Genomic DNA, 14,181 nt, shown 5'->3' on the forward strand with positions numbered 1-14,181 from the left:
TCTAGTTCTTGTTTAAGAAAGAACTGCAGATGCTGGAAAAATCGAAGGTAGACAAAAATCCTGGAGAAACTCAGCGGGTGAGGCAGCATCTGTGGAGCAAAGCAATAGGCGATGTTTTGGGTCGAGACCACCAGTTCTTGATTCCCCCATGTGCATTTCCCCCTCATGATTTTATACACATTTATACGGCCACTCCTCGATTTTGGGGCAGAAAAAGGAGCAGATGGAAATGCCACTTGTTCTCATGAAAAATTTGTGAGCATTTCCAAAACATTTCAAATAGCAATGATTAATAAGAGGATTCTGTTTCAGGTCCCATAACTGATAGCCTCTCTGGGTATCAGTTATAAACCATCCCTGCTATATTCAAACCTGTGACCCAAAAACACAAGTTGTATTTATTTAAATTTTAATGCTCAAGAGGTTGCTTCTTATCCATTACCTTCCGAATGTCCTCCAAGCTCTCTCCATTCAGCATATTCGGCACTTTGGTGGCCATCAGTTCCCTGGACCCTAATGCATTTTTCTGCTCCTGTAACTGCTTCTGCTGCTGTTGGTACTTGAGCATCTCTGGATTTTCAATGATGGTGGTGGACAGTTGCTGCTCCGTTGTAATTGCTAAGCTTTTGCCATAGGTCTTCTGGTGAATCATATTCTGTAAGACAGACATAGAAAATGTGGGTCACCAGGCAGGTGAAGAGTGATAATTTGCCTTAAAGGGGAATGTTTAATAATTTAATAATCAGATATATTTCTGCCCACAGCGAGTTATGTTCTCTTGATAACAGGAAGCAATCTTATGTAGGTGAGTGTAACATCTGCATGCAATAAAATATTTCTGCTCATTTATGGAAACTGTAGCAATACTAACTCAGCCTAAATTTTACATTGTAATTACCTTTTGAATTGAAATGGATGAAAACCAAACAGTGCACAGCGTATGGATATTAAATCTTACCCTGCCCTAACTTTACTGGTGAAAATACTGGAAACTTGAACGGGCACAAGTTTAACTCTCATTGTCCAGCACTATTGTTACAAGTAGGAAACAATTCATCTCCAAGAACATATTCCAGGTATACATACAAAAAGTATTTGTTTGATGCAGGAGCTAAATGAGCATGCTAATGACAAATTAGTCAGTGCAATTCAGACCACTAGTATAAAAAGACAAAAATGTGCATAGTCAGTTCGTGAATTTGTTTTTAAACTACTCAAGTTGGGATCTCACCAAATATACATTTTAATAATTGCAGTATGCATGATGTTGAGTCCTTCTGAACAAACTGCGGGAGAGTTGAGGGTACTCGAGAGAGTACGCGTTTTAATGTAAAGGCATAAATGAGAGTGGTGGGGATTAGTTATTACTGCTATATAAATCTCTATGTAATGAAGCCAGGGTTCAGTTTAACTGCATTTTGCTTACTCTTCTTCTTCAGTCATAGTTGGCCAGGTTATCAAAGGCTATGAATGCTCATGTGTAGCTCTGTGGAAAATGGTGATCTCCTCCAACCTTTCCAACATCAAACAATCCTGCACCAGGGGGCCCACTCACTTGGTGCCAAAAATATTTACTACCAAGAACTCCAGTGATCCACCATCAATTGGCATCACTCAATAACACAAGGGTACTAAATCACAACATTTGTCACCTGGAAATTAACAAACAAGTATTCATTGGATAATTTGTCTAATTATTTTATTTTTAAACCTAATTTTCAAGTAGTAATTCATTTCTTTTTCAACTTCTACATTTCACCTTCTTATGAGATCACCCCTACCTAACCCCATGAGTAACATTATTAGTTTGGGAAAGTTATACCATATATAGTCCCATGATATCAAAACCACATCCCTGCTTGAAGATTCTTGTTTCTCTGGTACAAGAACAGACCCACCTGCAAGTAAGTTAGTAATTTGCACCAAGTTGAGGATACAAGCACATTGATGTAGTTGCTGCTGCTGTACTTTAAATTAGCTCAGTTACCTTCTCCTCCTCAGTTAGTGGATCACCCAATTCTTCCTGTGAGAAATCCAGAAATGCCACCGTTCCATCCATTGAGCATACCAGCAAACCCAATCCTGTTAAAGTCCTGGTGTAAAATAAAACACAAACTATATTTAACACCTTCAAAGTCAACACGTTTGCTCTCAAATTATGAATTGGCTGCAAATTATGATTAGTTCCCAATCAATTAAAAATTCATCGATGAGAAGAAGGATCTGCTTATCAATTGGCATTATTAAATAAATGAGTACAATTAACATTTTTTTTTAAATTAGATGCATATAGAAAAGTCGTGCTGGGCCAAGATGGGCTGAAAAGCCGAAGATGGCATTCTAACATTGAAAAAAAATAATGGGATCAGTTAAGATAACCAAGAGGAAATAGAAAAGGATGCTTTGAGATTATTCTAATGACAAAGATGGAAGGTAATTGTGAGGTATAATCTTAGCTGAGAGTATCAGGAAAGATAACCCGAAATGGTTGAATTAGTAGCGTAAGAAAGGACAAAAGACTCTTTAGGAAAATATCATCATTAACGTTACAATCAATCAAGAAATAACAGCCTTGAATGAAGGTAATGTAAAAGTCATAGGAGTTTTAACTGGAAAAATTGACGTGTTAAAAGTAGTTTGAAAAATAATTTCAAATAGTTTATTTGAAACCATATCCTGGAGCAATATACATTGGCATCAAACAGGAAACAATTTATCTCTTCTTCTTGGGTAATGAGATTAGTAATTAGTAGTATTAATTAATTAGTAATTGCATAAAATGACCCTCCAGGAAAGGATTCAACCAAAGTGTGGTTGCATTCAAGTCGCAAACTTTCAGAGTAGTCTTCCTCCTAAATAAATGTATGTACACAAGTATGAGGGGCAGATTCACAGAGACAAGCAATGTTATTACACTCAAACAGGTCCTTCAATCCACCCAATCCGCATTGGCCATCAAGTCCCCACTTTAGTTACACTATCACATATTCAATTCGAGATTGCACAATGGAAAAATGCATGTTTTCTTGATATGATAGAATCATGAAACTTTGCGGAATAGGAGGTGGCTTTGCTGGTGAAAGCACTACTTAAGAACTCTCGAAAACATGGAGCACTTCCCATATCTTCACAGGTGACGTATCGGCAAAGATAAACATCAGTGATGAAATTCACCACCACCTTCAATGCACCAGCAGAGTCTTTGGTCAAATATGGTAAAAGGTGCCAAAAAAGGAACCTCTAAACAGGTTAAAAAAAAAAAATCATGGTCAATAGACAATAGGTGCAGGAGTAGGCCATTCAGCCCTTCGAGCCAGCACCGCCATTCAATGTGATCATGGCTGATCATCCACAATCAGTACCCCGTTCCTGCCTTCTTCCCATATCCCCTGACTCCAGCAATAGTGCTCTCAACCAGGCAATAGTGCTCCCTGTCTTCCCATGTACTTCTGAGATCTGGACTTCCTACAGCAGACACCTCAAGGATCTGGAACATGCAAATTCCACACAGATTGTACACAAGGGCATAATTGAACCTGTGGCGCTGCAGCAGAATACTGCACCACAGTGGGACCCAGGTTACTCTCAGCAATGCCTGAAGCCCAACTCATATATTGCAAGATTTGTCATGGGAGGAGATTCCCTGGGGTTCAGCAGAAATGTTGCAAGGACATGTTGAAAGCCTTTTCGAAGATGCGCAACACCCTCTTTGACTCATCAAAGTGGATGAGCATTTGGATGCTATTGAGAATCTTGAGGCCTTGTATTATTGAGGAGCCCTATCTAAGCAATGGAAGGGGAACACAAACCACAAATGCATCTCCTCCTGCTCCTTTTTTGGAAAGTCTGTGGTTTTCCCCAGTGGCCTCATCAGCCACCTCAGAATCCACAAAAACATAGCTCAAGTAAGTTATCCTTGATCCAGAGGGATTGCTGGAGCAGTCGCAGTAGCAAAAGTAGTAGTAGTTTCCATCAAGCTGCTGATGGTTTGCCTTAGACTCTCATCAGACACTTTTCCTTCATCCATTGTCATTTTCCTCATTACCAGCTGCAAAACAGCAGCGGAACCTGTGGCACAATATGTGGCTCCTGCCACAGAGACAATTATAGCATTGTGGAAAGGAGATGTGTTAAGATTGTGTCCCATTATCAATTTTAAACGTTCACAATTGATCATACCGAAACTAAACCAAAGATTTTTTTTCATTTATGGTTAATGATCTATGTAAGGGGGAGGGGGGGAGTCAATATCTACATTGGTGGAATTGTTGCCAGCCAAACCTGATGCTTATATCTTGTGGTTTGAGAATGCACAAGGATTGCCAGTTTCTAGTTATGTCACACTGATCCAAGAACAGGTTAGCTCGCATTTTATTCTTGCCCAGCATCAATGAAAAATGTTTGCAAAAGAAAGACGGATGATTGATTGTAAAATAAAATTGAAACGCAAGAGAAAAGTATTTCCCCTAATTACGGAATTAATTTCAATTCAATAACATATCTATTATAATAATATCGATATCATTCTGATACAAGTATAGACAAAAGTATACAAGTATAGTGTGAAATGGAGCAACATTAGAGAATCCATCACAATCCTTACCAGGAGATATCCATAATAGATTTATCAAATAATTCATGGATCACCACCAGAGGGCGTTTCAGGCAAGTAAGCTGTTGAAACAAAGCAACAAGTGAACACTAGCCTGTTTGACTGCAATATGTTGTTTCTTTCATTCAAGAAGGCCATTTAAGTCTCTAGCAAAGCAAATCAAAGCCTCAAAGCCAAATACCCATGCACAAAATAAATTGAAGGTAGAGAGGCCTAATCATAGGTTATAATGTGAGCCTTAAAGGAGAAACAGATAATAAGCCAGAGAGAATTCAGGGCTCGATAAGATTTAGAGCATGGACAGGAGAAGACTAATTATGTGATCAAAGAGGTAGGCCGCCCCAGAATTGGAGAAATGCACAGCTTGGAGAAGGTCATAACAGAAGTAAATATCAGATGACTGAAGGGATTCAAACAGAAGGGTTTAAAGGATCTGAGAGTTAAGGTAATTCAGCAATATGGAGATTACGATATGGAGAAAGAACCACAGATAACATTTTAGATCAAAATTGCAAAATGTTAGAAAGAAATCATGTTTCCACGGGGTGGCGCTGTCAGCGATGGCAGCCTTGCCAATGGTCTTTCTGTCTTTTTTGTTATTTTTAGTGTTATTAAAAGTTTGTGTTAATGTTCTCTGGTTTGTTTCATGTGGGGTGTGGGGAAACCTTTTTTCAATCTCTTACCTTGCCGGAGATGCGATTGTTTTCCGAATCGTATCTCCGGTCGCTCTGCAGCCTAACATCAGGGAGCTGGCAACCTTGCTCGAGACTGACTTTGAGCCCTACCGCGGGGCCCTGGACTTACCATCGGAGCCTGCGATCCCTTGCCTGGGATCGACGCTCCAACCCCGGCCTGCGGATTTCACCATCGAGGAGGTCGCACTTGGGTAAAGACCGATATCGGGAAGCTCCAAAGAGGTTCGACTAGCCCCGACCCAGGGTCCGATCGCCCGGCGCAGGGGAGCTGAGATTCCCCCCCGATGCGGGAGCTTGATGGCCCCGACGCGGAGGGCCCGACCGCCGGCTGCGGGAGCCAAGATCGCCCCGTCAACAGAAGGTTCAAGGTCCCCCACCGCGGGAGAACAAAGAAAGGAAGAGATTGAACTTTTTTTTTCCGCTTTCCATCACAGTGAGGAATGTGGAGGAGTCACTGTGGTGGATGTTTATGTTAAAATGTATTTTGTGTGTCTTGTTGCTTTTTATTGGTATGACTGTATGGCAAATCAAATTCCTCGTATGTTGCAAAACATACTTGGCTAATAAAGTATGATTATGATTATTATTATGATGATTATGTTTAGGATGCAGAAAAATAATGTATCTGGAGGGGAAAGAAAGTCAAAGGGGAGCATAGAATCGAGCATGTCTATGACATGGTGAAAAGTCAGTTTATCTTTCTTGAGATGTCACCCCAAGAACAAGGCATCTAGGTCGACACAAAAAACTGGAGTAACGCAGCGGGACATGCTGCATCTCTGGAGAGAAGGAATGAGTGACGTTTCGGGTCAAGACCCTTCTTCAAACTAAACCAGCATCTGCAGTTCCTTCTAACACAAGGCATCCAGGTCTCTGGACTTACCCAAACAGAGAGGGACCGGTCTTTACTCCCCACTGCACAGCAACAGTAAGGACAACTAGGCTTATTGGAGCTCCCATTCCGTGGCTTCTTCTTAAATATCTTAGGGTTAAATTTCTAAAGATGGGAATAGAAGAAAAACGTCAGCATCAGATCAACAAAACGCCGCTTTACATCCAAAGTATAAAGAAATTGCTCATTCACTCAGTCTTCTGATCAGCAGCATATTCAGACACATAGCCCATTTTAAGTGCACATCACTAAATAGAATTTAATGCTGTATTGAACCTAATGAACAGATCACAGACAAAAGTTTATAATTCACGGTTTTAAATAAACAGACAAACTTGGGCACTGATGTAAGTTGGGACAGCTTATTATTTTGAAACTAAAAACTGATCTTAATTGTTTTTCTATTAGTGCATTAACCAAACTGTAACAAATAAACTTGGCCTATCCTTCTCTTATGTCCAGATGATCCTCTTCGCATCTACAAGTATAGGTAACCTGTACGCCTGACAGTTACTGGCAAAGATTATACCTTTCATTCAAGTCATTATCTGCATTAAGCCAAAACCCAGTTTATTATTTATAATGGCATTAAAGAGTCCATTTCAGTAATACGAATTACCATTACATCAATGTTTTCACTCCCAGCAATAGGGCTACAAGTAAATGCGTTCCAAAGTTAGAAAAATATTTCATAATTATGATGAAGTCGATGTTACTCTCATCAGAGAGTAAAGCAACAAGAAACAAGAAAAAAGAAAATCACAAAAATAGCCAAGATGGGAATCTAAAATAAAAACAGAAACATCGAAACATAGAAAATAGGTGCAGGAGGAGGCCATTTTGCCCTTCGAGGCAGCACCAGAAAATACTGAAAACACAACAGATTAGGCAGCAACTGTGAAGAGAGAAAAAAAAACCCAGCTTATTTTCTAGCAGCATTCACAGAAATCAAAAGTAGTCCCTGGGGGAAAATGTGCAATCTTTCAGCACATTCCATACTTCAGCCGTTCTGTACTTTCCTTAATGGCATTTATAAACATTCATATTTATGACAAACATCCCCTATTCTCCTATATTATCTGGAGCCAAGTTGCCACAAACTGGAAATGGCTTAGTGATTAGACCCTCAGCTCAGTCTGAAGCTTTAGCTTTCATCCTATGTCAAGGACTTCAGGGCTTCCTCAATCATCACTCTGAAGTAGCACCATGGGAGTTGTGCTGCATTCAAGGCAATATCTTCTGATAAGATGTTAGACTAGGGATGTATAAGGTCTCCTGGTGTTCTTACAAAGTAGTACGAGGATTTCTGTAATTTTCTGAAACATATGCTAGATCATTCGCCAATATTTCCTTGGTTTCCTCTTCTCATCTTTTTGAATTGACAAAGTGACGATCACAATTTTCCAATTTAAAGAAATTACTGCTGAGCAAAGATAACTATAGTTCAGCCGACATTTTAACCGTACTTCATAAAATTTGAAATGTAGAGCATAGAACAAAGGATTCATCTCACCTGTCCACGTCAAACCAAACTGACCAATGTAGGCCAATCCAAATCCCAGCTCTTGGGCCATAGCATCAAAAGTTACAATGTGACTATGGTGAAGGTTGCTGCCTGCATGACACTTTCAGAGTGATCCCATCAGTTTTTTTGGGGGGAAAAATCTTTAATTCACTAACTCTTCTATCAATTACCTTGAAAATATTTTTGAGCTATTGAACATGATGCCAAAGGAAATTGCTGAATCAATTTCCATAATTTTTTATTTGTGATGTTAGAGATCAGAATGGAAACATTTGCTCTGTACAACATCTGGGATCTGTGCGATCAGACCAAGCAATCTTGCAACTACTTGGCTAGTCAAATGGGAAAGTAAAATCCCTGATCAAGAATGAAACTAAAGACTACTATTTATTAAAATATTTAGAAATTTCCATGCCCCAACCTTCTGTGGAGTGTTCATAGTTTGTATCAAACCGCTCTGCTACCCACCAAATGGAGCTCAGGATCTGGCAGACATTGACGCAGAGACAACAACCTGGCTGCTCAACACCCGGCTTGAGATCTAACTATTCCTTTGGTTTAAGTTTCATTCGCAAGAAGAAGATAATCAAAAAAAGAAGTGGAAGAACATTACATCCACTTCAATGGTACAGCAGGAAACTGTTTTGAGGGAGGTGCATCATTAATGATAACTACAGGATTTTCATATTTACTTGGGCATCACCTATTGTCAGAAATTGACGTAAGATGCTAGGCTCGTTATTATGACAGAAAAGTCTTGCCGATTAAACTATTTCCTACTCTTGCTCTCTTTGTATAAATCGAAACACTTACTTATGTCACACTGTGCCAAGTGCTATTCAGCAGGGTTCAAAAGGTGAGAACACTTACCACCACCGTCACTGCTTTACGATGGCCAACAAAGTCCATATTTGTTTTCCAGCCATCCCGTTCAATGATCTGGGCTGTGGGGCCTGAGTTGTTCATCGCATGCGCAGATACGAGGTAATGGCCATCTGGGGACCAACTTAAACGCAGTACGTGCGTCGTGCCTGCACACTGAAGAGAGATAATAACAATCTTATGGACCGCTAATGATGCATGACCACGTAAACCAAGAGAACATACACCAAATATCTTAGTAATAATGGAACTTAAGACGCTGCAAATTTAAAACAGCACTGAACCATGGGCTTTTTTGTTCTTTCAAGAAAGCATTGAAGGTAGAAGGTAGTGGTGGCTGGGAGATTCTATGATTGGAGGTCTGTGACCATTAATGCAAGGATCAATACCGCACCTCTGTCGCTTATGATATCTATAAATGATTGGAGTTCGGAGTCGGTCACCAACCAGGTCAGCTCCCGATATTACTGTCCACAGGGCCCACGGCCGAAGCCCCTGAAGTCTCGCGTGTGTGTGCGCGTGCGCGGCCACCAAGAAATTGTGTCCCCCCCCCCCCCCATGTTTTGATAGCGATTTCCGCCCCTGCTGTTAACATACCATTTATGGATGCCTCTGAGAAATGTCACACTCCCTTTGTCCAACCCCCTGCTCAAAAGCCCACCTTTGTCCTCTGTGCCTTGCAAACTAACCCCATTTCCAGCCACTCCTTCTTTTACAAGGTCCTTTAATGTGTTACCCCCTCCCAAATAAAAGCCCAGCTTTCTCACACTTACTTGCCTAAATCTGTTCAATCATGTCCTACACGGCATTTAACTGCAATGTCTTCAGACAAAACTAATGTTTATTATAATGGTGGCAGATTATCCTCTGCAATCTTGATTTATTGTGACTGCAACCCAGATGGTGTTGGTTGTGAGAAAGGATAGGAGAGCTGCTGGAGATCAGTGGGGCATTACAGCTCTATCTACTCCACAAGGTCTTTTAAAATTATAAAAGTACCTGTTCATGAATGGCTTGCCATGGTTCCAATAACAATCAAACAAACTAGCGTCAATAGGTAGGATATACGTTTGTCTAATAGTCAAAAAAAGACTCCACTTGTGGCAGCAGGGGAGTGGAGAGGGCAGTACATGCCATGTTCATTTATTTTAAGTTAATTCTTGTAAAAATACTATTCCAGTATACAATTCCAAATAGTTGTTAATCAAACCTGCTGACAATGTTGCTGTAAGTGCTCAAGATGAAACTGAAGCACACCATCCACTCCTTCCTGCATTTCTAGATAAGTGCTGACAGATGTTGCACGAGTGTCTTTCATAAGCTGAATTTAATTAACTCTTCAAACATATATTTTCTGAGTAAATTGGTGTTATCTATTGCAGTTGACTACTCTAGGCCATATGGCCCATCTCACATTGAATTCATCAACTGATGCAGTGTTAAAGCCTTAATCTAAAACATAGATTCAGGGTACCATATGTTGAAGAACACGCAAACAGTCATGTTCAAGAAGGAACTGCAGATGCTGGAAGATCGAAGGTACACAAAAATGCTGGAGAAACTCAGCGGGTGCAGCAGCATCTATGGAGCAAAGGAAATAGGCGACGTTTCGGGCCGAAACCCTTCTTCAGACTGATCAGACGAAGCAAACAGTCATAACGTGCTACAGGAACTCAGTGGGTCAGGGAGCATCTCTGGAAGGCATGGGTATGTGACGCTTTGGGTTAGGACTTATCCGGCACCAGCACTTTGTGTCCTTTTTATAAATCAGCATATGCAGTTCCTGTATCAGTGAACAAAAGGTCATCTGTTGATCATTTGAAATTGACTTTGAATGCAGTGGTAGGAGAGCACGAAGGAAGGGTGCCAGGTTCATGATATCTATAGAAAACCTGTGCCACAGATAGCTGCAGATATATCGACAGGACTTGCGTACATGGCTAAAAACAGTAAGGAATTACTGGACAATAGTTGGGACATTTGCTGCATGTACATACTTCATCAAAGGGCTTAGTAATGTTGGTCTCCAGCTGCCAATCCATGGTCCTCCACACTTTTAAGCTCCGGTCATCAGCTTGGGATGCAATGTACTTTCCGACAGGGTCCCAGGTAAGACCCTTTACCAGGCCCGAATGACCACGTAATGTTGCAATGATTTCTGTAAGAAAGTGTTGAAAAGCTTTCACATCTTATTCATCCTTGAAGCGTACAACATTTCCAACCGATCGCAACGCCCCATAACCTGTGCAACACCCATAACCTGCATGATCAACTATATTGTTGTTATACTTGAGAGTTCAAATGTCATGATTGCAATAGATTCATAGAAAACAAATTCTACATGAAGTGGAAACAAGGAATAACTTTGCTGAAAGTGAATTTTCACCACTGCCTTGTGAGAGATTCCTGTGTATACTAGTTTGAGTTTTGTCTTTACACCAATGAACATCAAACTCACCTGGGAACTTCAGGGCATTCCAGATCACAACAGTATTATCAATACTGCAGGAGGAGAGCCAAGCATCGTGGGGTGACCAGGCCAAGTCCATCACATCTGGAACACACACAGAATCCTCAGTCAGTGTACGGTACATGGAGATGTTGGTCATGCAAAGCTTATGGCAATGTTCCATTTCAGTGAACCATTCATAATTGACAACAAAAATTTAAAATACCAAAATTTTCTTGGTAAGCTATGGTGGAAATTTTGGATGAAGTGCTTAACCATTCGCAAACCTAGAATGAAAAGTGGGTGGGAAGAGTAAAGAAAGAAGTTATGAAGAATATGAAGGAAGGTTAAGAAGGAGAGAATAAGACTAAAAAGGTACTGACAACTACAAGTATGTTGATACTGAACAATTTGTTGAACAAGCTGAGCTAATCAGGATGAATGGATAGTGGGCAGTTTGGACCATATATAACTTTGGACTGTGTGAAATCTGTTGGTAGATAGATTTTGAGAAAGATGGCAAGACAAAAAAAAATGTAAGTTGTAGAAATAGCTTGGAATTTGTGGATGTTGAATTTGCATAATGTTCTTTCATCACAACTTTGAAAGAAAATTAGTGGAATCTCTGAAAAATAAGATGTAGAAACAAGGAACTTCAGATGCTGGTTTACAAAAAAAGATACAGAGTGCTGGATTAACTCAATGTGTCAGGGAGCATCGCTAGAGAACATGGAAAAGTGACGTGTCAGGTTGGGACTTCTTCAGACTGCATTTTTCTCTGATAACATGAAATGTCCACTATAGACACAAATCAGTTTCACTGAGATTTCGGTCAAACTCCTAACCAGCAAATTTGAAATCATAATTCCATCCTTAGACCGAAATCCCTACATGATGATCATGACAACATGTGCAATTACTTAGAGCATGAAATAATACAAGACCATGAAATAATTGAGGAAGACCATTGGATATCATTCTGAATGGTTCGCAAATGGTAATGGTACAAATGATGGGACAAGAAAGCGAATTGAAGTGGAAATAGTGATTGAAAATAGACAAATAAGAAGTTTAAGATAAAGGTGATTTCAGTAGCAGAGATGGGACATCTCAGGTCATTGCAATGTCACAATAAACAATATTAGATTGAACACAATAGGTGTTCTTTAATAACAATTTAAATAAGGTAAAAGTTTCATAGATTCCAATTAGATATAGAATGCAGGTGTGGATTCATTGACTGGAGAGATAAAGCCAGAAAATATTTTTCTATACAAAAATGATACAAACAACAAAAGTTATAAGACAAAGTTAAAAGAATTACAAAGGTTATAGAAAAAAAAATTAAGAATGTTTATATTAAGCATGAAGACAAACTGGCAAAGCATGTAAAATAAGTATTTTAAAAATGCGCAAATGGATAGACAAAGAGGAGGATCATTTAGACCCAAAGAGCCAGCTGTACTTAAGACTGAAATTCCTGGATTATGTTCATTTTATCATTTAAATCGTTTTTATGGAGGAATCTGAATGCAAGACAGTAGAAAAATGAACAGGATATAGAAGAGTTAGTATTTAAAATAAATATGACAATTCACTGAAATTAATTGAAGACGTTTTGAAGTCTTGTTCTGTCCAAACAACAATAGCACAGTCATCCATTCTGATTAGTTGATCTTGTTTCCTGCCTCTGTTCAATTGCATTCTACACTCAGTTAGAACTACACACTGATATCTCTGAAATTATGAGGGGTCGCAAATGATCAAACAACATACAAAATTTGACATCTTTCGAGATGACAACAGGTAATTTGTCAAAAGTCAGCAAAGTATCAAAATGAATGGAGAAGAAAGTATGAATATTTCTCAAATCTAGATCTGTAATAATATTAACCACTTTCATGAAACTTCATTTATGGAGATCCAATTCAGAGTTTAAATCTAAATATATAGTAGAAATGTTTAGATGATGAAGGACAAGGAGACCAGTCCCATTTCACGATGCAAGAAATGTTTGAAATGGAAAACCATCTTTTGCTTCCCCAAATCGCGAGGGCAGATAGAACATGACCGTAAACTCTTACCTCCTGTGTGGCTTCTGAGAATAGAAACACACCTCCACTGCTCCACATTAGCTATCTTGCTACTGGAGCCAAAGACATTGCTTGGCCCAATATATCTGTAGGAAATAGTCACACAGTTGTTATATAACACGTCAATCTTATCTTTTTTTAAAACATGTGAATTTAAAGAATGTTAAAACATTTTATACATTGTTATGACAATTTATTAGACACAAAACAATGCCTGATCTCATTTCAGAAAGCACTTGCAGTTTTGTGTTGCCAGTATTTATTTACTCATTTGGTTATCACAATAAACACAGTAGATTTTAGATGTATTAGATTAACTGGTAATATAAACCTAACAACATTATGAAAAACCATTCTTTCTGTAAGTGCTGCAGAGCAGTGTAACATTGATTCACTAGTTCCCTATGCAAATACACATTTGCCTTTGAATCTTTCTCGAACATCATTATTTTGGATATATCAAAAAGCAGCTAATTAGGTCTTACTGACATACTTACGCAGCTCTCTTCCACAACATTATCAGTTTGTCATCTCCACCCGATGCCAGGTACAACCCATTATTAGACCAACGAACACAATTTACACAGGCTGTAAAGAAACAGAGACGAGCTCTATAATTCACTGTTTGTATGCAAGAATACATAGAACACAAAATTTAAAAAAAGTATAGCCAAGTTTTCAGGATATTTACCCTGTGAGAGTGACTACAATGTAGGCCAAGACTTTCACATTGAATCCCATATCAGTTGTGATAAAAGAGGCCCTCTGATTGTGTTTCAGTGCCCACATTACAGAGAAACTAGCCAAAATGTGAAATAAAATTACTTATCTTTAATTGTACTAAATGAAAGCGGTCATTTAATCTGATTAACGCACACTCCAGATGAAATTATACAGTGGTAGAAACAGCAATCTAAAAAATTGCAGTCTTTTTTTGGTTGGAGAGAATTTAATAACATTTCTTGTCATTCCACTGGGCTAAGAAGATACTGACATTGAAAGTTTAAAATGGCTAGTGAAGTAGCTAACGTAT

General features: G+C 39.1%; 1 protein-coding gene across 3 annotated transcripts in view; it reads right to left on the reverse strand.

Moving 5' to 3' along the window:
- The window catches only part of LOC116987490 (protein HIRA), a 77,366-nt gene that overhangs the window by 48,523 nt on the left and 14,662 nt on the right, over positions 1-14,181 (reverse strand). For all 3 annotated transcript variants that reach the window (XM_033043555.1, XM_033043553.1, XM_033043554.1), the window contains exons 4-12: positions 13,646-13,736; positions 13,140-13,234; positions 11,065-11,160; positions 10,604-10,764; positions 8,595-8,762; positions 6,191-6,304; positions 4,604-4,674; positions 1,988-2,093; positions 443-655 (exon numbers count right to left, since the gene is read on the reverse strand). In XM_033043555.1, coding sequence (XP_032899446.1) covers positions 443-655; positions 1,988-2,093; positions 4,604-4,674; positions 6,191-6,304; positions 8,595-8,762; positions 10,604-10,764; positions 11,065-11,160; positions 13,140-13,234; positions 13,646-13,736 — 1,115 coding nt within the window. The remainder of the gene's footprint in view (positions 1-442; positions 656-1,987; positions 2,094-4,603; positions 4,675-6,190; positions 6,305-8,594; positions 8,763-10,603; positions 10,765-11,064; positions 11,161-13,139; positions 13,235-13,645; positions 13,737-14,181) is intronic.

This window comes from Amblyraja radiata, chromosome 25, assembly GCF_010909765.2.
Source record: "Amblyraja radiata isolate CabotCenter1 chromosome 25, sAmbRad1.1.pri, whole genome shotgun sequence".
NCBI lineage: Eukaryota > Metazoa > Chordata > Chondrichthyes > Rajiformes > Rajidae > Amblyraja > Amblyraja radiata.